General features: G+C 39.3%; 1 protein-coding gene across 5 annotated transcripts in view; it reads right to left on the bottom strand.

Moving 5' to 3' along the window:
* LOC108723551 (GATA-binding factor C) overlaps positions 1-26,502 on the bottom strand; it is a 93,847-nt gene that overhangs the window by 42,881 nt on the left and 24,464 nt on the right. For all 5 annotated transcript variants that reach the window (XM_018449384.1, XM_018449389.1, XM_018449388.1 and 2 more), the window contains exon 4: positions 19,516-19,661. In XM_018449384.1, coding sequence (XP_018304886.1) covers positions 19,516-19,661 — 146 coding nt within the window. The remainder of the gene's footprint in view (positions 1-19,515; positions 19,662-26,502) is intronic.

Genomic DNA, 26,502 nt, shown 5'->3' with positions numbered 1-26,502 from the left:
ATTCCTTGAGTTAAATAGCATTTTGTTACTTTTAACTTCTATGTGTGTCAAAGCAATCCATTTTTGCAATTCGTTCCAAGTAAACAACATTCATATTAACGTTTATGTTAAAGCACTTGGTAAATAATGAACTAGTTAAATTTAACGTATTTTCTTAAATTAAATTATTTGACTCCATTGTTTAATGGACGACATATTGAGCAAGAACAGTAGGGATCTATAGAAATGATTAAAAATAAATTTGAATATAATTTAATATTATGAATATGACAATGTAATACGCACAAAATGCCACTAAATATCACGCAACGTATATCAATTTTATTTTAGCAGCTTTCATCTTTGCGTAACTTCTCGATTATGATGGTCCATTTTGTCGTCACAATTTTGAAATTCGAACAATGTACGGAATTAATCCCGCAACGATTATGTCCAATTTCAACAGCGCTTTCAGCCGCAAAAATATCGAGTAGAACTTCGCCGAGCGCATGTACATACACAAAATCGACGTGATTATATATTGATACAACGCGGAGTGCGTCTGTTGTGTGGGTAGGAAAGATTGTGCAACTGTTTTGCACGCGTACGTCAGACAATGCACGACACATTCGCACGCACACGCACGCGGGGCAGGATTGAATATCCTGTTCAGCTTATTAGGGCAAGGTGGCCAGCCTTGCTACTTTGATACTGATATCAATGATAATGTAATGCACCGGCCGCCGGCCCGAGCTGGCGAGGGCGTTTAATACCGTAACGTTTTGAGCTAATGGCGAGCCACGCTGCTACGATCCAAACTGTCGGTGAAAGAGACCTCGTGATTCGCGTTAATACGCGATTTATCACCCGAGCGTCGAATAAATTACGTCGTGAACACCGTCGCAACGTTTGCATACACCTTCATTTTCGAGATGTCAATGTATCTGATATTTTTTTCGATCTCACGATTTCCATATACAGTGGTTGCCAAAAGTTTGGGGCTAATGAATAATTTTATTTTGCTCAGATAAAGAATCTTTGCAAATAAAGATTTCGTATACAAATCAATACTTATATTCTATTATTTAAAATATCGGATTCTTAAGTTGATTATAACAAGAATTTTATTAACTTATAATACAAACTAAAAACGCGTATTCATAAAAGTTATTTTAAAATTATTTTATATGTTGGCCGGAAATTTTTGGCAGCTACTGTATATTGTTAATCGTTATTATGTACTGGCTTTCTAAATAATGATTAAAAAATAAAATTTATCATAAAAGTCAACAATTATTGCTTTTGTTCTGAATAATTAATCTGGATCATAAGCCGTTAATTTTACTGTTGATTTTACAATCCATACAGTTGTTTTCATCATTCAAAATTGTTTTTCAAATCCTCTATTTGTTTTATCAATAATTTATTATAATAGGCCTTATATTATCGCGGAATAAGTTAATCGGAATCGCGATGAGCTATGAAATTCGTGTGATTTTAAATTATAATAAAGATGCGATAGTCAAGAAAAAGCAATAAACGAAAAATTTGTTATTTCTATCCTTAACACAATCCGCATAGCTTCTATAATTGCAAATATTAATTTCGCATAAAATCATAATTTGTTTCCTGCATTTTAACTATGATACAATCTGTAATTACAATAAAGTACTACAATATACGTATTACGGTAAAGAGAAATATGGAATAATAGATGCATTATTTTTCTTGCCTTATTATAACTTCATTTCCATAAGAAGAAAATTATACTAATAAACGACCACGAAAGTGTCTTTCTCTTGTCTTTCTTGATAATGCTAGTCAAGATCTGTCAAATGACACGAGGCAGATGCCAGCAACGTGTTTCGACGCGTTGGCCATTCATCAAATGGATTTTTCTTCTCGAGCATACGGCGTTCTTATCTGCTCGGTCAACGATCGGCGCGATTAGCGACGGTGATTATTCAACCGCCTGCCACTTACTGCCGTGCATGACGATCTGTTTTATCGCGATTCGTGGGAGTCCTCGATCGCGGGGGCAGTTCAGACATCTTTTTTTTTCGTGAACGAATCTCTATGCAATCTATCTTCCACATATATTGTTCTTATCACATGCGTCAAGGAAACTTATTTACATTAACATATTCGCGTGTTTTCCCGAAATAAAAAAATTCTCTTCGATTAGAAAAATATTGAATTAATATAGGTATATATTTTCATTAATATATTCGCGTGTTTTCCTAAAATAAAAAAATGTTGTCCATTGGAAAATACATTCAGTTTTAAAATATTAAATTAAAATATATATTTTTATTATTATATTAGCATATTTCCTAAAAAATAAAAAATTTCTCTTCCATTTGGAAATATGTTTGACAATCCAAAATATTACATTCGGATTTTTGTCTGACCAGGGGAATTAAAATAATTTTTTCACAAAGATGTTCACGTAAATTTGCATTTTCATCAAGAGACATATTCGACCGAGATATTCAACCTTGCGAGGAACTGAACTCAGTGATGCGCGATTCCACGGAATCGCATTCGCCACACGCTCAATCATGCCGCACTTACGCTAATACAGAGATTTAATTAATCAACGAAGCGAGCAAGACATTTATCTTCCACGATGAATTTTTCTCTAGCCTCTCTATCTCTTCCTCCGTTCTCGCCTGATAACGCTTTTCGATCATCTTCTTGCTAACGCGGGGCTAACGGAGCGTGCGTGTCACGCGGCAGTGTAAGAAACGCGTGAGGCGAGTACAACTAGCTTGAGAGCCTTTCTAAGTCTTCCTACAACTGCGTTTAGACCGTGGCATTATTATTTATTTATAGCGCCATTATGTTGTCTCTATTATGTTGGCTGCGGCTCTCGAGCGGATGGTATAAATGCTGAGAGCAGCGCTCGTTTCTTCCTCGCGCCGCTCCCTCTCGTCGCCTCGTTGCACGTTGCTTCAAGCCACGAATGTATAATTATTATCGAACGCGCTTGCCGTCGGCAATGACGTCTGCGATCTACGCGAGAGATTGATCTCGGCACTCGTTGCGATCGAAAATAGAAATTCGATAAAATGTAACAATTAAAAGAAATAATCTCATTTTCGATATTGATTAATTATATTCAAAGAAACGCTATATTTAGTCAAAGTGGACCTTACAGTTAGTATCCAAATATTTCTGTGTGAATTATATATGGTATACAGAGTGTTCGGAAATTAGCGCATCAGAATATCATAGCGAGATAGAGCGGACTAAACTGAGTTAAAAAGTCCTCTATCATTTTGCAATTTTCGCAATAATTATTCAGATATTAATTACTGAAAATCGCTGAATATTGATCTTCAATAATTTTTTACTCAAATACTATCAACTTTACAGAAAAACTACAAGAGACAAAAAATTGTTTATTTTCTTCTCACAGAACTCTAAGAATTTTTTCAAAATTTTTTATCATCTTTTTAGTAATGCATTTTTTTATTTTTACCGACATGAGAAAATACGGTATTAAAAAATTATGAAAAAATTATGAAAAAATTCTGAAAAAATTCTCAGAACTTTATGAGAAGAAAATAAATAATTTTTGTCTCTTACTGTTTTTCTGTAAAGTTGATAGTATTTGAGTAAAAAATTATTGAAAACCAATATTCAGCGATTTTTAGTAATTAATATCTCGTTAACTATTGCGAAAATTATAAAATGGTAGAGGATTTTTCGACTCAGTTTAGTCCATTCTATTTTGCTATGATATTCTGATGCGCTAATTTCCGGACACTCTGTATATCTGATTCTGTAAACCACGCGCAGAAATCTTGAAATCTTCTACAATCATGAGCAGAACCATAGCAGAATAATAATATTTGCACTCTTATTAAATTGGCAAGCAATTTAATAACTTGTTTTATGTGCTATTATAGCTGTGTTATAAGCATTTTTATATAAATATTAATAATCTGTATGAATTATAGAATGAGAATCTTAAATCTGTGAATACTAATATTCATAAGCAAACTATGCAAATACATATTTTTTTAGTTTTATAAATTGCGCGCTTCGGTGTTTGTTGGATTTGAAACACAGTATGAAAAACTGAAGCTGAAATATAAATATCTCAAATTATATATAATTGATCAATTAATGATGGATTTATAATATATCATCGCTAATAACCTACGAAAAAACTTATTGCAAAAAATATTATCTCAGCCATCAGGATTTCAACCTGAAACTCTCGATTCTCCAAGACGGGTATCATACCAATACCGGGAAATATCTCCTAATATATCAGAGACAATAGGAAACCAGGCCTCATCCTAGTGAGGATGTAAAGGCGATTTTCTTCAGGATAAACGAGGTGTGCATATCCGAGTGGCTGCAGTTTTAAGCGTTCTTTACGCGAGCGTGACATTTAGAGACGCCTTAATGATGGAAACAGTAAATGTGTCTTGGCGATGAAGTCCATGACTGTCGCTCGGAATAGCCGTTGCGCCTTCGTTCGCATTTATACGGCCGTAATAAATAACGCCGCGCCGGTTGCTGCAACTGTCCGCGCGCACGAGCCTCTCCTGTGCGCAGAAGATAGAATGTATCGTAAAGCCCACCTCGCTTGAAATACGTGATCTGGTAAAAGAATTTCGGGCATATTCAAAAATCGTGCACAAGGTAACGATAAATTCGCGATGTTAAATGATTTTCATCGTGAAATCATCATCGAGGTATGGAAGGCGTGCAAAACCCGTCCGTCAGATTCCAAGGCGAATAAGGATTGAGGCGAAGGTGCAGTGATAGGTGGTTTAATCACGATGTTCGACTTGCAGAGGAGATCTCTCTCTGAGTCTCTTTCTCTCTACAGCTGCGCCGTTTATTCACTCGCGGCAAATAATCGCGAGGACGAGCCGCGTGCTCACGCTCGCTCGGTTATCGTTGGAAATTGCCGCTACGCCTACGCCTCTCTCGCGTGTGCACGGCAGCGGCACAATAAATAACGCTCGCGGCGGCCATTACTTGTCACTCACCCTCCGCACCCCCGTTTTCACGATTAAGGGTGAAAGGGTGTGCTGGAATCGTCGACGCGTCTCGTTCGTTACGTCGCGTTCCGTTTTCCGCAAAGCTTAATTTTTCATACGACGATTTGTGCCGTAATTAACAGCATTACTTGACGCGGAGTTGTCACAAATGATTCACAATATTTTGATAAATATGCGTTGTATACGTAATATATTCTGAAATGGAAGATTTCTTCGAAAAGAAATGTAATTCGAGAAGAGAAAAACATGCACTGAAAAAAAACTAAATTTTAATAAATATTTATTTGAATAATTCTAAGTAAATATTTACTAAATGTAAACATATATTTATTGATACAAAAACTTAATTTGATTTAACACTATCGTTTTTTCAGTAAATATTTATTTACTGCAAATAAATATTTGTTCAAAGAAATATATTAAGTTTAGTAATTTTTTTTCAGTATAATGGAAATTAAAGTGATAATTATGTGATAAATTTTTGTAGAATTAATGTACACAGTTTAACAAACTATTTTATAATTATTGCAACTATAAAACAATTTATTCAATTATGTACATTAATTTTACATATAAAACTTGTATAGTTAACGTTATGTCTTTCTTTAAATGTAATATACATAATTGATTTTCCTTCATGAAATTTTATCCCTTCTCGATTTATCAGCGATGCGTGAAATCGAGATAAAGTGAATGTAAACATAATTCTATTTCGTCAAACCCGAGATCGTGCAACTGGACGTACGGATCCTTGAATCGGTACCACTCATAAATCGCGCGCGAGCTACGCGGTTGCATTGTTGCGTACGCCAACGATTTTACAGTCGACACGCATGATAAATTACTGGCGATCCCGGTCATTCCGTTCTTGGAATTTGTCGCACAAAACGCAGGAAGGCATAAATAATTCATCAGCCGCGAACGGAGACGAAACGAAGGGCGACTCGGAGCGTGTTGGTGCGGTCGAGATCGACATCCGCCTCGATCACCGTACGCCATCTTGATCTTGTCGTCGTATCCTCCCTGCTCGCATACTCGGTATCGGATTCTTGTCCGGAGCCGTACCGGAAGTTAATCGATCGACAGCAAAGAAACGGATGCGCTTCGGCCTTCCCTTAGAACTCCACGAGCGTTCGCGTAAAATTCCCGAAATTCCGTGAAAGTACACGCTCGCTCTATCACCTTCCTCTTGTTCGTTCACAAGATGGGGCACGATATTCAGCGCCGTGACGGCGCGGCGGCGGCTCTCTCGTGGACGCCATGCGCCGCGGGCGACATTCGCATTGGCTGGTAGCCGGCGTTTGCGCGCCGCTACGTCCGTATTGACTTTACCGTCGCTTCGCCCTCCCTATCCGCCCTCTCTTGCGAAAGCCGCAGACGTTCCGGTTACGGCGTACACACGCGTGTACGCACGCGTGCGCTCGCACACGTACACGCTCGTGGACAAAGAGGCGCGCGAGGTAAGCATTGGGGAGCAACAAAGGACGGTGGTTCGTCCGGGTAACGTACCAAACGAAGAGAAGCATCCGGCAAACAGGGGGTGGCTGACGGGCCGACTACACGCGAGGCGAGTGTCTTACAATTGATTTTCACGCCACTTTGATTTATTCGAGAGTGCCACCATCGCGCGTTTTTCATGCCCACGGGGTTCAATTCGGGCTTCTCCGTGGATGAAGTCGACCGGTCAGCCTCTTCTCCTCTTACTCTCCTTCCCCCTTTCGTTGCTCACGTGACTGAAGAATTTCTCCCCAGCTCATGTGCCTCCTCCCTCTGATCGTACTCGTACCCCGGCGGAGGATTTATGGACTTCCAGGACGATTCTTTTAAGATTGGACCCGTGCGACCTTTTTCCATTAGCGTTTTTCTCCCCGATTCTCAGACGTAGTCGATTGCCGATTCTAACTGGAGATCGATACTCGATGGGACGTAAAGGCAGATAAAAGTAGTTGAGAATGGGAGCTGAATTTTTGGGAGAATCGTACGACTTCGGAATCGTTACTCCCAATCGTGTGCCTGGTAGGATTAGGGTGCTACTACTGATAGAGGTATTAGTCGTAATGCTACTGGATTAACTCGCACAATACGAGGACATCTTTAGACACGATTACCCTTGGAATTCATGGTGTTGCCATTGTCTGGGACAATACAGTTCAATTCGAACGCCACGACCAATATTCATGCAGTTCCCATATCTGTAGTTTCCATAATTACGAAATGCTTCGAACCTGCTCAAATTAATAATAAAGCACATATTTATTCAGTTATAATCTAAATCTCTAGCACATACATATGCACTTTATTTTATCTGCATTTCCATTCATCGTTCCAATTAAGAGAGAATAAATATCTAATTTGCAATCTCGACTTTCAACGCCTTCCTGTCCATTCATTTTCATTTGCTTCTCACAGTCAGATATAACTCCAGACTCTAACTAATAATTTCTCCAACAAAAATATATAAATAAATCATCTTTCCCCCTTTCTACTTTCATCCCTCCGTTGCCCACAGCATGCGCCACCATTTCCTAAATCACCGTCAAATCTCCCACCTAGCTCTCAGCGGCTCAGTCTCGTTCGCTCGCGAAGGGTGGCTCGAAGGGAGGAATTCGTCTGAGCTGGAGTGTGCGCGAGGATGAAAGAAGGGTAGCGGCGGCGACGGCCGCGGGGTTTCTGCTACCCTCCTGCTGCAACGGGACATGAGCGGGATGGGATTGGTCCTTGATTGCTAGAGGGGTCGTTTCCCGGACTCGGGTGGGATACATCGAGATCGCGACCAATGATAGAGTGCGCAGCTGCCCTGGGGAACCAGCGAGGAATCCTCGTCTACCTCGACGAGAGGAAGATCCCCTTCTCCTGACGGAAAGGGCATAAAGGGCGAGCGGTGCCTTAAACCGCCGTCGATATATAGGGCGTTCCGAGGGGTTCGCATGGGAAAGGATTAGAATTGTGGACACTTGGGAAAACAGGACACTTTTTCACGATGGAACGAAAAGAACACGTCGCTACGTTGGCTATAAATCTCTTCGATAGTAATCAGTCGATCGACATGGTGTAATACCTACATGGAAAGGTCAGTTTTATTGAAATATTTAAAAATTGAGATAGATATATATCTGAAAATAATACTGTTGGACCATCAAAATAATTATGTAAAAAATTCAAGCCAATTGAATGAACAACGCAGCTAGAAGTTTTGACATTCTAGCAACCAACCTGACTGCGTAATTACTTACATAATTATTTTGACAATCCAATCCAACAAAATTATTTTCAGATCTGTGTCCATCTAAATTTTTAGATACTTCTTTCCATGTACCTGTCACGAATCGTTACGCTTACGTCCAGTTTCAAGTTGTATACTGATGTTAGACAAATAGGTAACAATTAATCTGTTCGCAACGCAATTTCTCCATGTCGTTTCTGCCTGCGGTTATAGATCAGTGGTTGGAATCGTGTTTTCGCCGGAAACTTTTTGTCTATGTCCAAGCGGTGTTCTTTCCCTTAGCTGATAAGCGTGTAACGCGATAGCAGCGCGCACCTGCGTGTGCACGCCACGTCGGTGCGCCGCAGCGCAGCGAATTTTACCTTCACCGGCGCAATGCCCCGTGTGTTTGCCAATAGGTAGAATTGATTGGAGCTTCGTTAGAGGGCGAGTTCATAACAAGCCGGACCGGCGTGATTTGAATAATCATTTGCATAACTCACAAGCCGATATCAACGGAGACCGCTTCGCACGGAGCGATTAAATCGTTAATTCGTCTGTTCTCGCTCGCCTCTTGCACGCGAAACAATTTCACGCTCTTACAAGGAGGGAAAGCACCGATTCGACGCCACGTACTTACGAGTCTTAGCAGCGACGAAATATTTTCTCGGAATCACGACGGGCGGATCGGTGCACGCGAGAAAAATTTCTGCGCGCTTTCTCGGCTCCGGTGGTTAACATTGCAGTGTAAGAACATATTTTGCGGAGAGTTTATTCACGGGAAAAAAAGATTTGTTAAAACAACTAAAAACTTCGCTGATTCAGTAAATCTATAGCCGTAATATACAGATAGCTAGTTTTTTTATGTTAAAGTAGCAAAGTTATACAGTTGAAAAAATTAGCGACTATAAGTAATTATATTTGTTGTAACAGCACAGTAAATTTGTTAATACAGCTAAGATAACTTTCTATGAAAATCAATTCAATATGTAGATCAAAATTTTTAATAAAACATGCTATCTAAGATGGCATGTACTTTCGTTGCTATAATGAAGAAAACTTATTGCATTAGCAATTTTCATTGCAGTAAAGAATTAACTGAATTGACATACCGATAATTGCTTACAAACGTAACTTCTTTATTGAACCATCAATCTTCTTAGTTATAAAGGTTGAGGCTCGCCCAGCAAACTGTAGCTTTGCTGAACCAATTTATTTTTCGTTTTGTCTCCTCGAAACATTCAGTTCGGTTACCTTGACACTGTTGTATATTTTAGCGACGGATTTATTCATGTACGAAAAGAATGATAAAGATCTAAAAATTTTGCTAGATACAGATCCGAAAATAATTTTGTTTGAATCATTAAAATAAACTAAATAAATATGCGAGATATTCAAATTAATTCCTACAATGTTAAAACTTTTTGCAGTAACGTCATTAACGTTTAGCATTTTATATAATTATTTTGATGGTCTAGCAAAATTACTTTCTCATGTAATTAGTTAAATTTGTAAATATTTCAAAATCGTTTTTTTCGTGTACCATACGTTAACAGGATAGATCCTTCTGCAAGAAATTGTCGCTGAACTCGTCCTTCATGGACGAATAAAAAGAGTTAAGGGACTATATATAAATATACGCGTATGAAGAGAGAGCCGCAGCACTCTATCGACGAAACAATTGTTTCTTTGGGTCGGAACGGATGATCGATCGGCTTGTCGGACGGCCGTAGCCGACCGTCCAATCGCGGCATACCGAATCTTAAGTAGCCGTGTACCACTGGACGAAAAAGAAAAGCGTTACACACACGCAGAGTAACGGTGCCGGGCAAACAACCGGCTTGAATTATCGCGTCAATAATGATCGAAGTGTGCGATCGTGTCTCGCCGAGCGAATAGACAGGATCGTCGTTCGCTTATATCCGTTCCGTCTATAAATCGACATCAATCTACCCAATTTTTTACAACTACCGACGCGCAATAAATAATCTTGCATGGATCGACCGTCGTTTTGAACATCTCTCGATTTATCTCGCCCTTCATCCGCTTTTTCCCGTTTTTCTGAAACCTCCGTGTTTCTATGTTTAAATGGAAATCCTACAAGACCCTATCAACGAGGAACCGTCAGTCCTTTTTGACGCAAAGTCACGCAGTAACGCGCAATATTTTACGAGTTATCGGCGCGGAATCTAATCGGTCTTTGGTTACTGCTTCGGTTATGCTAACGGGATCCAATAACTTTGTCACGCGTCTCGTTTTGCCGAGGCGACAAGCCCCGGGATTTATTTCGCGAATTTATGAGTGGAGCGCCGCGCGCCTCTCTCGCCCACAACAGTCGGAAGCAATTTACAAGTTAATAGGTTACGACGATTCGTTACGCGCCCTTCTCTCACACCTCGGTCCTCCCCCTTCTCCCTCTCACCTTCTCCTTGCTGAATTTATTTCGTTTGGTCCGCGCACACGCCCATCTAATTGGCTCGTCTGTCTCTCGCTCTTTCGTTCTTGCTCTCTATCGAAAATTATACGCGCTTACACCGTCGAAAAGGATACTAAAACCTTTCGAAAACGAGGTACATGGAGCATGCTCGTCTTGCTTAATTCGATCGATTATAGAAATAAATAAATTTAATGTTGTATAAGAATAAAAAATTTGCGACCAGTTAATAGCAAAATGAAATTAACTTTGGAATTATATATAACTTTAGACTCGATCGGTGTCGAAACGTTTGTAAATTATTCTGTTTATTGTTATTAATTTGAACATTAAAAGATTCTGCTCGTGCTCGTAGCCTTTCTATTATATCATTTAATTTTATTTTAATTAAGCTGTATTATTCTTTTATGATTTTAATAAATTGTATTTAACTTTTTTCTGCACTGAAGAAGATTCAAATTCAGAGTCGAAACGTTTGTAATTAACTTCATTGATGGGTACGTTCCCATTGTTTGTGAATTAAATTTTATCGACTTATAAATATATTAATATTATAATATTTATACACTAACAACTCTACGGAGGTTCGTATAAATACACGGAAATAGCAATTTTGTTGAAGAATCTAAAAATTTAAACACAGATCTGAAAATAATTTTGCTGGACCATCAAAATAATTAGTTAGGACGACAAAATTGGTTGCTGGAATACCAAAGCATTGTGCAGCATTGCTCATCATGCTTAAGATTCCTACAAAATTATTTTCAAATCTATATCTAACTAAATTTTTAAATTCTCCAGTAAAATTACTCTTTCCATGCCCTTTATATACATATATTTAACTTCAAAATTATTATAAACAGATTAAAAGTCTTAAATAGCTATTTATGAATTATCATTCTATGATCTTGGAACATAATAACTGTCGTGATGCAATCACTTTGTATTACAATACATTGATTGTCATATATTACAGCATGTAATAGTTATATCTTATATAATAGTTAAGTGCGATGTAATAACGAATCAATTGATCGGGACGATATGTACGAGCTCTTTTGTTCGCGGAGAAATCGTGAATTCGTGTGCTATTGTTTCACGAGAAGCGTTCCACGGTCTTGTAAATTCACTCTCCGATCACTGATCGAGATTCAATCGTCGATGGATTCTGGAGGCGCCATAAAAGAATATCGATCGGCGTCGCGAGATACAGGAAAGAAGGGAAAGAAAGGCGCGTAAACGGGATTCGACGAGACGAGAGAAAAAGAAAGAAAGAGAGACGAGTGCCGATCTCGCTTGCGAGGACAGTGCGTCGTATTCAAAGTGTGAACGGATGCAAATCCTGTATCTCATGAGCGGAATTTTCAAGGAAGCTGAAAGATGGATGGAAGACGCCAGCGGCACCGAACAATCGACGATATTTGCATCTGGTACATAATTCAGTCTCCGTTGCTGCCCCCGACATGCTCGCAGCGAATGCTGCTCATAGACCACCATAAGACAGTTGGAGATACTAGACTTGCTCTTGTTCGTGACAAAAAAAAATACCAGCAATGAATTTTCGTCGGCAGATACGATTCCACTATTGAGACTTTTCCAATTTTATTCTCGAGAGAAAGTAAATCGCTTTCCTCTTTCATATAATTTAATGAGCAATCTCTAAACATATAAAATGAAATTAGCGAATAGTTTTTCACATCGATATGTGAGGTTTCATAAATTATTTCAAATTAATCGAGGCCTTTCTAACAGTCTTAAAACTAATATTTTGTTTGAGGAAAGATCTATGATCCAGAACAGGTTCGCGCGAGAGTAACGGAGGAGAATTGCCGCACGTACCAGATCGAAAAAAAAAAATCGAAAAGTTATTTGAAACGACTGTCGGGATATAGCGCATGAATTAAACCGTAACGTTGACGAGTCATGAGAGCAATTACCGGGCCGCGCGGTGCATTATGTGGAAATTTTCATCGCTCTGGAGCGTGTGTCTGTCTGTATAAAAAGCGAACGCGAAGGGAAATTTTCACGGCGCGCGCATGCGAAAAACACGAGCTGGTCGCCGCCACGAATTATACTTTCACGCGGCGGAATAATCGAGTTCGCGCACCGGCAAGACGTATTCCAAGTCATTGCCCGGATTGCTTTGCGCCTTTACGAGAATCACAAGCGCACTTGGCGAGTACCACGCACCCTTTTTACCTTCCTTTTTTTAAAACACGTTCAATCACCGTCACGTAAGTGACACACCAGGGCGTCTACGAGTCTAAAAAGCGAGTAGTCTCTAAAAATACGCCCCGTAACGACGCAACGCGGCTAGGAAGATTGTAAACGACACTTTATCAAGTCATCAAGGGCCATTAAAAATTCATGCTCAATTATTATGCCATTTAAACCGATGCTTCAGCTAGGAGAAATAAATCCCAGTCCTAGTAAATGAATGCAGAGTCATTGGCCGGTTTGTTCTCCTATACTCTGAGACGTTCATTTGTACGAAGGTGTCTTTAGTGCTTTAGAAACACAATGCGCGAGTGCGGGACATCGGACAATTTCGACTCTGGCACACAGAACACACTATTCATTTTCCGCGTGGAGATCGATGAGGATAACCCTTTGCACCCGGGGATCTTCGTCGCTCTTTCGCTTTCTCGGTCGCGCGCCATCTTGGCTACCTGAAGAGTCGACAAGATAAAATCACGCCGCAAAGTTCGGGGTCATTCCTCGCTTCGTCACTCCTTGAACTCGAACGGAATGGTTTCTCGAAAATCTTTCGACGTCTCTGAAGTTTGAATGTAATTTTTGAAACCAATTCGAAGCGTTCATTTAAACTTGTCTTCTCGCAAGATAAAGTCGGGATCGGGTTAAATATAATCGTAGTCTCGACTATTTCTGAACGTTTTTGTTATATATTAATAAATTCTCCAGACAGCAAACGCATCGCGTGTCTTTAACAGAGTTTAACAGGTCTCGCCGAAGCTGCTGTTTTCTGTTACAGCAATGGCAGCTTAGTTTCTGCTGGTATGCCCAGGAACGCCTGGAGAACCGTAATTCGACGAGCGTTGCTCGGCACGGACCGGGCATGGGTTCAGATAAACATCGCCACAGGACGAGAGAGAAGAAAAGGGAAGCAGGGGAACGTGTAGGACAGTCGTTAACGAGCGACTCTGCGCGCAGAGTTATTCTCTCTCCTTGGCACTATGCCTTCCTCTTTTCTCCTGCGACTATGAGACTCGCGCGGCTTGTGACTTCGACTAAAAGATCATCTCTCCGTGTAACGTCGAGGATCGATTCCGGTAGCGAATCCGCGACTTCCGCATTACTTTCTCACGTGGATATGGTAATTTTAATACAATTATTAAAATTGTGAAAATGTTTATATTTTGAAAACGAGAACAGATGAGAAAGATTTAACTATTAAAGGAATGTTAGGTCGAAAATTTTATATTAAAAATTATCGTTCTTGAATATTAATGATATAATGTCTCAACAACGTTATATATGATTGATAATCTAATTATATTGTATTAAACAACTCAACTAATATTTATTGCTGCATGAAAAGAACAATTTTGCTGAAGTATCTAAAAATTTAGCTAGCTACAGATCTTCAAAATAATTATGTAGAAATCTCAAGCATGATGAGTAATGTTGCAAAAAATTTCAACCAGTAATCAGTTTGAGCGTCTTATATAATTATTTTAATTGTCCAACAAAATTATTTTTAGATCCAGCTAAACTTTTAGATACTTCAGCAAAAGTCCTAAGCTGTGTAAGAATCACATTAAATTATAATATATTTTATCGTATTCCGCGCGCGTTCTCTCACAAAACAGCAGGTCGACGCCATGATCGTCGACATGAGCGCAATGTTCCACTCCGCGCATGTACGCGAATATATAGGTATAGCCACCCTTAGCGCGAACGGAGAGCAACAGCGAGAAAGAACGGGTGAGGCGGGGTGGAAAAAGAGAGAATCAAGGGGAGAGAGAGGTTAAAAAAACGAAAATTTCCCAGCTGTTCAAGCCGGCGTTTTATCTTTCTGAAGGATCAAACATGGCGGACGTCGGTCGCAACGGGAGGGAGGGGGTTGCAACCCTTGCTATCTGCTTGATCGAAACCTCGCCGTCGCAGGAGTTCACGGCGCACGCGTGTGCGTACGTGCGCGCGTATGCGTGTACGGAATTTCCGTGTAGCTCAATACGTACAATGGAGGAAGAGGACACGAGTGGTGGGCAATATATGCCACGACTTTATTATATACGCGTGGTGGGCCGCGTGCACACCCGCGTGCGTATACCTGGTGGCCGCCTTTTGTTTCCCAGATCGTATCTGCTCCGTTTTTCGGCGACACATCTGTGACTGGATTCAAACCAACCGACGCACGCTAAAAATGAAACATATTGTGGGGGCATATGTCTTTGCGTACGTTCCCCCTTTTTTCAACCTTACTTTGGGAGCTTTCCAGCAAGTGAGACATATCAACATAGACTGTCATTCTATTCTTTTTTCTTTCACTAAATATTGAACAAAAACAGAATAATTCCTGTGTTAATATAATGTATCTCTTGCTAGAAAGCTTCCTTTGATACTTGAAACGTGAGCGGCTAGATCATGTTGATCGCACTTTTTTGAAAATAAATTAAGTTTTTCACTTTACATAAAAAAAAATTTAATTTCTCGCTACGAGAATCTGATCTCCTTTGTGAAAGTCTAATTCTGTCAGTTCCTTTGCGATTAAATGAAGCTATCATAGTTTCTGACTATATTTTCATACCAAGATACTAATCGTTGAATAATGAATGGATAAGGGGAATTTTCGTAATGTTTTCCCCTTACGTGGAATGTTATTGTTCGCGGCATCGTTTACTTTTACTGAATGGGATCGATCGATCGTCCGTCATTTTACCGGGATAACCAGGACAATCGAGAATGAATTTCGGCTGAGTGACCGCATGAATTTTTTATCCGGAAGTAAACAGGGATAAGTAAGTGGCGCGCGGTGAATAAGGGCGCGTTCACACCTTGACGGAAAAGCAGAAAGCTGAAAAACAGCAGCCAATCAGAACTCACGCTGGTAGTTGACAATTTCGGCTTTTTGTACTACTTATTACCATCGCGAATTTTGATTGGCTGTTGTATTTCCGCTTTCTGCTTTTCCGCCAAGGTGTGAACGCGCCCTAAGAACGTCCGGGGGGAAAAAGGGTATCTGGAGTTCTCGCGGCGGGGAAAAATGACGGAAAACGCCGAAAGTGTCGCACGCACGTGCGTACGCCCACTACTTTAAATCGATACATATTTTATCGACCGACCGCGTTTTTACGCGCGCACGTCACGCACGCACACCGCACCGTCGCGCGTGCACGCGGATGAATGATGGGTGGGCGTGTCGGTTCATCATCGCGTCGGAATATTTGTACGGGTCGTCATGGCGAACTCGCGAAACGATTGCCTCTGTTTAAACGGTGACAGCAAATGAATTATACACAGCAGGCAGGGTATGTATTTGGGATGTATGTAGAATGTCCCACTCTCTGACGCGTTAATGATTGATTCTTTGATAAATTTTCTTCCTTTTCTTCTTTTAACTTCCTTTTATTATCTAGGCCTTCTTTTTCGACGCAAGCGAAATTTCATTCTCAAATTTTATCCTTCTCAAATTTCAATTTTTATTAAATAACATTTGAGGTAAAAATTATTTGATAATGTAATGGAAATATTGAAAATTAATTCTGAATTGTTTTTCACATTTTTTGAAAGCCTGGAACAGTAAAAAATTTGGGCTGAGCAAAAAAAGACAAATTACAGACAATTTACAGAGAGAGTAAAAATATGATTGTAGAGAGTTAAATAACTCGACCAATGAATAACTGCGGAAATATATGTATAATCAGAGATTTACAATAAAATGTACCGAATATTCTTCAAAGTGATTTGCCTCTGAAAAATTGCACTGCAGTTTCGCACGGTTTGATCGAGCGAAATCGCAATGAGCTCTGCACGAAAGAGAGTGATTGTGATGTGTTAAGCGAGCAACAAAAAAATAATAGCTACGGAAAATTACATGAGGCGGCGATGATGCTGTTTGTAAAGCTTCGTCAATTAACGAACGCATTGAGTGCAGCCGCTATATCTATAATTACTCGCGAGGCGACGCCGGCCGGTGAAAAACTTTTGAATTCATCAGCCTTGCTCTATCGCGTACCAGGGAGAAAGTGCGATAACGAGAGGGATAGTGAAACGTCAATACGCTTCTGCATCGGAGATATGCCGGTCCGTTCTTTGTATCTCTCGTACCGCTCTCGACGAGACGCACCTTCGCTTTGGAATGCTGTGAGCCGCGAATCATTGTGATCTGAGAACTGGACTTATGGAGGGTGACACTCGTGAAAGTGCACGCTAAGAGCACATCTGAACCTCCAATGTCCATTTCTATCACAATGTATAGGTTAACTTTAATTTCCGTTTAACTTACATTTTATCTTTTTCTAATTCTAAGAATCAGAAAAAGATAATGAGTAAATTAAACCGAGATTAAAGTTAACTTATACATTGTGATAGAAATGGACATAATTGGCCTAACAATCTTTCGACCAAGAGATAGATTAACTTTAACCTCCATTTAACTTATGCTTTTTATCCTTTTATAGTTCCAAGAATCAGAAGAGATAATGAGTAAATTAAACCGAGATTAAAGTTAACTTATACATTGTGATAGAAATGGACATAATTGGCCTAACAATCTTTCTTTTTCACGGAGATTGCGTGCTTCACTATGATACTTTCGATCGCTTAGTCGACATTGACACGCACATGCTTCGCGAATATTCTAAGAATATCTCCATCAAAAGGATTTTTGTATCAATATTTGGAAATCACGACTGTAAAATTTATAATAAAAATCGTTCGTCGCGTGTTGAAAAATATTAGTTATTCTACATAAGTCACAAAACGTAATTCGCAACGCTTGTCGCGACAACCAATCAAAAAGTAGTCAATGATATCACTGACACTTCTGATTTTCTGCAAGTAACAACTGTTGCGAACTACGTTTGTGACTTATGTAGATTAACCTCTAGTCTTGCACTATTGAGAACGATTCAACCACGCTATAAAAAAAAGAAGAGTTCGATTTCGGGTAATAAATGATTAGAGAGACGGAAAGTGTAAACCCCATAAAACAGACGTTTCGTGATCGATTCCGCGAATTTTCGTGAGTGTTTAGTCAGGTCGAATCGCTATTAGGAGGAGAGTCCGAACGATGGAAGAGGAAGCAGAGCCGGTGGTATCGAGTTTCCGCATCGGTACTTCGGACGAGGCTGCTCCATCTACATAGGTGCTAGCCGAGTCGCCAAAAATAGATCGAGTTCACACGAATTCTACGAGCCGATCGCACGAAACCTCCGGCTACCGTTCGTGATATCGATCGAACTGGCGGCGACCTGATATGTGCGGAACTCGCCGCTGTCTATAATGCGCCACGATTGAAAACGTGCTCATGAAAACCATGTATCTAATTTAAGAATGTAAGTAATACAAATTTATGAGTAGTGTGTGTTAATTGCGGAGATATAATTAATATATTCATTTTTTAAACATATTTAACTCAATCTTGAGAGTTAAACGTTCATATCCGCTTTCTGCGAAAATGTGTTCAAGCCCAGAAGTTATATTTAAGTCGATAAATTATATAGGCTGATATTTCTAGTCGATTCTTATATTTAAAATTGTCTGTCTTAAGTGTAGTCTTAAGATCCTGATCAATTACAGGTCGGTATTCATAATCTGTTCTTATATTCAAGATCGTCTTAAATATAGTCTTAAGATGTCATGAACCAATTAGAAAACCGTATTAGCATCTTACGACATTACTTAAGACGGTCTTAAAATAAGAACCGACTATGAATACCGGCCTTTGAGTCGTATTAGCATCTTAAGATATTATCTATTTAAGATGGTCTTAAAATAAAAATACCGGTCGTAGTTTTTGAAATGCGCTATTTAATCCGGATTTGAAACATTTCTATTTGTGTGTTCGACACTCGCCTTTCTCATGACGTGGAAAAATTGCTCATTTCACGTAAAACATCACGTATAGAAATTTACTCGGGCGTCACGTCTCTTCCGTTCAATTTAATCTTCCGATCAATTAATTTAAATCGATTAAATCGTCAGATCTCGTACTTCCGATGTGATTAAAGTGTTTCCAGATGTTCTCCTTAACGGAAGATTGCGAGGCGCGTTCTTCAATAACGGCGATCCATCGCACGAAAATCATTCGACCCGCCATCACCGGGTCCGTTGCGATACGGAGCTGCTAATCACAGTGGAGAGAAGCGGAGCGTATATTAATCAGCGGGTACAGGAAATTAACTTGGCCTTGTTTTATCTTGCATTCTGATTACTATATCTATACACCGCGAGAAACGTATATCTTCGTTCTCTCTGCTGTACGTACGTACTAATTAAGTATGTGTGTCTTGCATACGCGAAGGAAGTAATCAAGGACGCACTTTTACGAATAAGGTGTAGACAGAAGACGTAGAATTTTTTCGAGATGGAAATATCAGTGTACTAAGTTCAATAAATCAATTTATTGAATTTTATCGCGCAAAACACTATGCACTTCCACGCCATTTTTCAACATTTTACATAATTACCTACTTAATCTAGCCATAATAAAGCAGATATTAATTTACATATGAGTATTTACTTATTAATCAGAAGCAATCGATTTTAAATGTAAAAAATAAAATTGCCTTCTATTTATTTTTATGTTGACTGATTAATCGAGCTTGACGTACTATTATCTATATATATAGATAATAGTACGGTTGGTCGTACTTTACTCGTCAAGGAATTAACACAGCTTAGGTACTTACCAGTCGTCGTTTCGGCTTGATGAGAGGTCGATTCTGACCGTTCATCTTGTAATAAAGCCCGCAAGCGTTGCAGAGGTAATGGCCAGTGCCGTCTCGTCTCCAAAGGGGTGTCGATGTGGCGCCGCAATTCACGCACTCGCGACCCTCTACCCCGACGGAACGAAAATCATATTAATTCGACGCAGTTCATATCGCGCAGCGATATTACTCACTCGTGTTCGCGTGCGAAACGCGAGATCGAATTTGTCAAAGTGGGAACTGCTCAGGCTTCTTTTCGAGGACTCGATTCTAACGTTTCCCACGCGAACACGGAAGCACGTTGATCGCGCGAAGGGGCACACTCATCGTTTTCTCAATCTTTCATCATACAAGTTATACTTTTGAGAATTTTGATGCAAAAAATGCCACTTTTGTGTTTGTACTTTTCCATTTATTTTCTACTATTTTGATAAAATGACATTTTTTTTAACTAACATGGCTTTTGAAGATCATATAAAATACATAATATAAATACATTACGCGGTATAACAATATTAATTTAACGTAATGATATATAGATCGACTTCGGTGAATCAACGTGCATTTACAGAGATTTGCAAACAGTCAGGTGACTCGTGAAAAAGAATTCGCATGCAGAGTTGCAGACATACCAATATCAAGCGATTACCAGAGCAAAAGCAGAGTCTCTTTAAGACCATGGGCGTTTAATAGGATTCACGGATCGAACTTACGTTAGTGCGGTTGGTCCCCAAGGACACTGCGAGAGAAAGAAGCGGACATGGGAAGAAAAAGGATGGGATTCGTTCATATCTCCCGATCTATGACCAGACGACAGGAACGGTGTTGCTTGAAGATTGGCAAATTTATTTTCTAAATGTTCCTAAGGATCGACGTTATCCTTCCACAATTGGAGACCCTCTAATCAAAGACTGGTCGTAAAAGATTGTCATTCATTTTTTTGCAAAATCCTGCAAGTGACAAAAGATATGTCTATCTCACTTTGCAGTGATGCGAGAGAGAAAGAAATGTGTGCTGTCTCGCTGTGACTAATATGAATTACCTGCAGAAAATGTCGGGCCAATCAAAAGTGCAATGGCCATCTCTGATTAGAGAGTCCTCTTTTACAATAAGTAGGTAGAGCTCTCTTTCCCGTGGAATTAGAAAATAAATTTAGATCTCTCACAACTCGCGACTCTGGATGGAAAAGAAGAAAGAAGGACGTGGATATAAGGATCACTTCGCCCGAAATGCGCGTTTCACGATTCGTCCTCCGAGCTGCGTCCTCCGCGGAGATATAGCCGAGTTTATCGGCTGCTACTGAAAATGATTGCTATTAAATTGCGTCGTCGAATCTCTCGTTGACGCACGAGAGACCGAATTGTCGACTGTTACGCGATACGATTAAGCAATTCGAGATAAAAGTAAACGGCTCCGTTCAGTGGCTGTTAAACAATCTTAACGATGCTCGTAAAAGCCACCCTCTGACTACCTCTGCGATTAGGTCAATTCTGTCGTTGACATCTATTGCTAGTGTGCGTTTTGATTTTGTAAAAAATTTGTAGTGTAATTTATCTCTTGCGAGAGACATATTTTATAAAGGATAATAACAATTGGAAATCATATCAATTCCAAAAAGATGTCGTGCCGATGATGGCGATATCGATTGAACGCGCGTCGCTGATTAATGACTCGACCTCAATTTAACGCGAAATTTGACGGCGGTGGAATAATTCTAGCACACGTAACGTAGGTCGCATGTAATTGTCGACACGCGAGCGGCTCGTTTGCGAGTCCACCATGTAGATGAATCTGTAACCGAGCAATCGAACGTCAGTCTTTTCGTCAGGTTTGTCATACACGTGTATAAGATGCAATCGAGGAACGCGAAGCATCACGGACGAGATTCCTGTACCTCGATTCTGTAATTCTTAATGATAATGTCGGTAACATATATTTTCGTTACACAGATATTACACTGTTAGATATCAAAGAAACAATGACAGCCCAATCTCTTATTAAATAACATTTTGTTATTTTTAGCTTCATTTGTGAATGTAAACCAATCCATTTTTGTAATTAGCTCCAAAATAAACAACGTTTATATTAACGTCTATATATGCATTTAGTAAATAATAAACTAAATTTGAGTCTAAAGTAAATAATAAAATTAATTTAATATATTTTCTTGAGTTAAATTTAACTTCGTCGTTTCAGTCAAATTAATAACATATTGAATAAGTGGCGACCTATGGAAATGATTGAAAACGACTCAAATTGAGTATAGTTTGACAATACTCAATAAATTTAACCTTCTTGTAAAAAGGGGAGTCGGATGCGACTCCTGGCTTTGTCTATTTTACAGAGTCCATGCGTTATTTAACAGAGAAAGAGGTTTCATGATACATATTATTTATTTCTTTTTAACCATTTTGTTATACTGATTAGATAAAATATGAATAAAGCAGCATCGGGTCGAATCCAATTCTACTTTTCTGGCTATCTTGAAACTTTATTTTACCGTAATAGTTACAGAATCAAAATACAGATTCTGACGTGAAAGAGATGCTATGTTTAATGGTCGCCTAATTGTCGTTTTGATGCGTTTCGAGATCAATTTCGAAACTAACTGGAAGGACTCGTCCGATTCACTCCTCCGCGGCGTTTTAATTCGATTTCGGTCTTACCGACCCGCAGATGCGAGGGTGATAACGCCTACAACTACCGTCAATCGTCGATGCTGTTCTGAATCCCTCTCTCATACCGACAATAACAGAGCGGCATAAACGCGATCAATCTTGATCCCCTCACTGCTTTCCGATTTGATTTCGATGACGCCTCGGTGATTGCGGATTAAATCCTGATTTCTCTCTCTCTCTCGTACTATATTATTTTTGAATTGACATCCTTGCTTTATTCACCGACAACGCGGGTTTCACCCTTTGGCGGAATAAATTTTTGGCAATTTAATTATCAATCAATTTTGTTGATAATAGAATGTTCATCGTTCTTTGACATTTATATTATCGCCGATAATAATTTCCGGCTACACATATTTCCTTGTTTCTCTGACTATCGATCGGTTTGTAATGATGGAAGAGTTTCTGACGCAGACGATGGGTATCAGCCACGAAACGTCGAAGTGACGCTCGTTTGCGTCGTTATTCGTAATATAGTCCTCGTGTCAGAAGGTGACGCTAAAATGGCCGGTTTCACCCCAAAAGGACTGGTATCGCTCCCATTTTCGACATCACCTCCGACCTTAATGCCAGGCATGCAACGAAGCGCTCGTTAGATCACCGCTTCCGTTTCAACTTTTGCAAAGCTTTCCGGATTACAACACGAAATGCTTGATAAAACGATATATTGTAACACGGTAAAATTCTGCTAAATTTGGAATCATTTTTTATTTTTACGTATCCAAATGCACGCCTAAATAAAACAATTGCATGTTTCTTCATTTTTTAAATTATATGTCAAGTAGTCTTTATTTTATGTCAGCATTATTTTTATATCGAGTAGGTAATTCATGCTGATAAAAATTTCAGAAAATTCCTTTGTAAGTGTTCTATTATTCAACATCCGTTGCGAAAGTTAGGCATCTATTGTTGATACAGAAACAAACGAGTGAGGACTATTTAGGGTCAAAACAGCCTAGTTACCGGTGCTCGTTGGCGCGCGAAGAAAATCGACGAAGTAGAGGAAGGAAGCCACCGCTTGTCCCGTACCACTTCTGTCATCAACGGTCGAGTTATGATTCAGTACGAAAGAAGCGGCGTTCCATTACGAATTTTGCACTGGCCCATGATTATCTCTCTTCCACTCTATTGTCATTTTTCTTTCTCCGTTAATTACGGCCGTAATTCTGCAATCCTTTCGAATTTAACAGGATTTTCCGTAAAGTTTCTGCTCCCCGATGACTTTTCGGTCGTCGGCTCAGTTGTGAACATCTCATTAACTTTTTAATTGTAAGTGCAAACACACCAATGGCATCTAATTTATTTATCATTTATATTATAAAGCAGTGTTGCAATGCATTTTTCAACATTTCGAAAATTTACATAAGCCCGGAAATGTCCATAGTTTGTATTAATTTATCAACATAGGTTTTACAAAAATTTAAAGCCATAATCATACTAGCGATTGGCGATTATTTTTCAACCAATCAGAGCAAAGCAGTTATCGATTACTTTGCTCTAATTCGTTGAAAAGTAATTGTCAATCGCCACTTATAATCACTAGTGTGGTTGCGACTTAATACTAATCAATTTAATACTATGAAAGATATAATAAGTAATTAATAACCCTTCATCAGCAATATAAATTTTAATTCTTCTATCAGGAATAGGGGATTCGAGAAACAGAACAAATTTTTTATCATTCCAGATTATATAAAAATCTACAAAAAAAAATTCTTTACACTTGTCAAGTTTAACAACGAGTTTTTATCATAAAAATCGGATTGCATTTTATTTATTTTTTACATATTTAAATCTATCTATCAAAATTTACAATCAAAATATCAATATCTTTAAAGACTTCAATTACAAGGGTCAAGGGTTAAAAGCACTGTTTTGTGCAGTACTTTTAACCCCTTTTCCAAATAATTAATTACTTCGTCTTTCAGTAAAAAATTACCAGTATTAAATTTCTGTAAAGGAAGTTATCTACATATAGATGTTATTATTCACATCTTCGATTCCGTACAATGTATCTATGTGTCTACCGTTTACTGTATTAATTATCTTCCTCTGAGTGAGCAAAATTGTTCCTCGCTTCATTAGTCCATTCGGAGAAGGACTCTAGTATCCATCGAGTTCCACCTCATTCTTACCTCCTTCCCATTGCGCGCGAAGGATATTTGCCAATCCCGTGTCTACCGCCTGTTTTTCGTGCCGCGAGGTATTACTCAATCGACACCTCTCAAGCGTCACTTCGACTGACGTACTTTGTTACGGGAGCCATTTTTCGTGGCCTTCTCACAGGCGATTTTCTCGACGATCGCGGTAGGTGTCGCTAAATGAATCGCCGATGCCGTAGATGCCGTCTGGTTTCTTCTTCGTCATCGTGAAGTTCCGCGCGCGGCTAGTTGGTGTGTGTCGTAAGTCGATTCAATTAGCGGGCTTCCATGGCGCGAAGCCGAGGGCCATTGTTCCCGGAATTAGGATTTTTACCACGCCGCCCCCGCTGCCACCGCTGCCGCTCCACGCTGGAGAGCGACCAGCTATTATTACCGCAATCAGCGTATCCGGCATTTTTCAACCGTTTCTCGTTTCCCCCGTCTTCTTTCCTCCTTCCTCCGCGGCGTCATTTACTTCGACGACAACACGGACGATACCGAAAGAAACGCACAATTTCCCAAAAATTTCGTCGATCGCTCGAAACTCTTTGTACAATCTCGTCGCGCGTCACGCGATCGTACTTTATGAATGATAATTGATGGACTATAATTGTCCGCAAATCCGCGACGAATGCGACCCAGCCGCGTGTGCTCGCACGAGGGGAAAAAAATTAATTACCGAAGGTACGCCATTGAAAAATGGTCCGTGGACTCTTTGAGAGGGAGCTTTGCCGTGACAAAAACAAAAATACAGCGCTAGCCACACCACATCGAAAAAAAACCTGTGCTTCTTCGCATATTTTTGTGTCTTTGCGCATGTATGTGTGTCCGTGTGAGTGTGTACGATATATGTGTGAGGAGGGGGGGGGGATCAGAGAGAGAAGTATGCGTATTTATAAATAGGGATATAATAGATACATATATCGTGTTTCATTTCGTAAATCGGGTGTGGTGCTTCACGCTCGCTCTCTCGAGTGGGTGCCACGCAAAAAACACATTAGTGAGGCAAAATACAAAAAACCACAATCAGTGCCTCCCTCTCTCTTCCGTTTTCTTTCTATTGTGATACAGCTCGTCCAAAAAAACGAGAGAAACGAGTGGAAAGAACGTGTTTTGAACGAACTTTAAGCGTAAGACGACCGCCACCAAAAGCTCACGGTTAAAATTAAGATAAAAAATAAAATAAAATTGAATAATGAAACGAAATTGATATAATATCCCGTCTGTATATATTCTCTTGCCCTCTTTACATACTCAATCGATATTTGAAATGCTTCCGAAAGATGTATCGAGTGGATGTCGAGCGAAGGAGAGAATACAAGCGAGATAAAAATAATTTCAAAGAAAGTTATTGGAAAATTTTTTAAAGTTAAATAAAACTGAGAATTAATAAGAAGTTTAATGTAACAGGAAAAGTAATATGATGAAATCAGAAACAAAAAACGCATTGGCGTCGATTACGTTAAACTTGTATAAATTGCATAAAACATGATAAGTCAGATTTTTCAATATAGCACTAAAAAAATCAGATAAAATAAAATGCGCATAAGAATTACCTGAAATTTATATATTAATATCTTTAGTTTCAACAATCGACGCCGGTGCAAAGAAGCGGAACTAAAGATGCCGAAGCAAACAATTACGCAAAGGAACTGATAAATAATTCAAGAATATCGCAACACATCTTATACGGGAAAAGTATTATTTATTAGTCATATTCTAAATGTGCCTTTCAAGAATTAAAAATTTTTAAATTACGAAATAATGCAATATAAAATAATTAAGATTAAAGTTTTTTAAAGAGGGGATGGAGATTTTAATTATTAAATTCATCGCCAAGATCTCAGGGCTTAAAAGATCTGCTCAATCTTGTAAGATTTTCTAGAACACTTTTCCCGCATGGAAATGTAAGCGAAGAAAAGAACAAATTAAATACTCGAAAACCAAAAATATGAATTCGAAAATGAAAGTAATCTAAAATAAACTAAAAAGAACCCAAAGGAAAAACAGAAAGAACCGTGATAGGCGCGTGCCGCTTACCGGCGGACGTCCTCGACTTGTTCCTCGGCTTTTGCTGCTGCTGTTGCTGCGCGGAGGGCGAGCCCGGCGTGTTTCCGTGCGCGGCCGCGTGACCGACTAGCAGCTTCGAG

This window comes from Mycetomoellerius zeteki, unplaced genomic scaffold, assembly GCF_001594055.1.
Source record: "Mycetomoellerius zeteki isolate Tzet28-1 unplaced genomic scaffold, Tzet1.0 scaffold244, whole genome shotgun sequence".
Taxonomy (NCBI): domain Eukaryota; kingdom Metazoa; phylum Arthropoda; class Insecta; order Hymenoptera; family Formicidae; genus Mycetomoellerius; species Mycetomoellerius zeteki.
The sequence above is the reverse complement of the archived record's forward strand: the minus strand, read 5'-3'. Positions and strand labels throughout refer to the sequence as shown.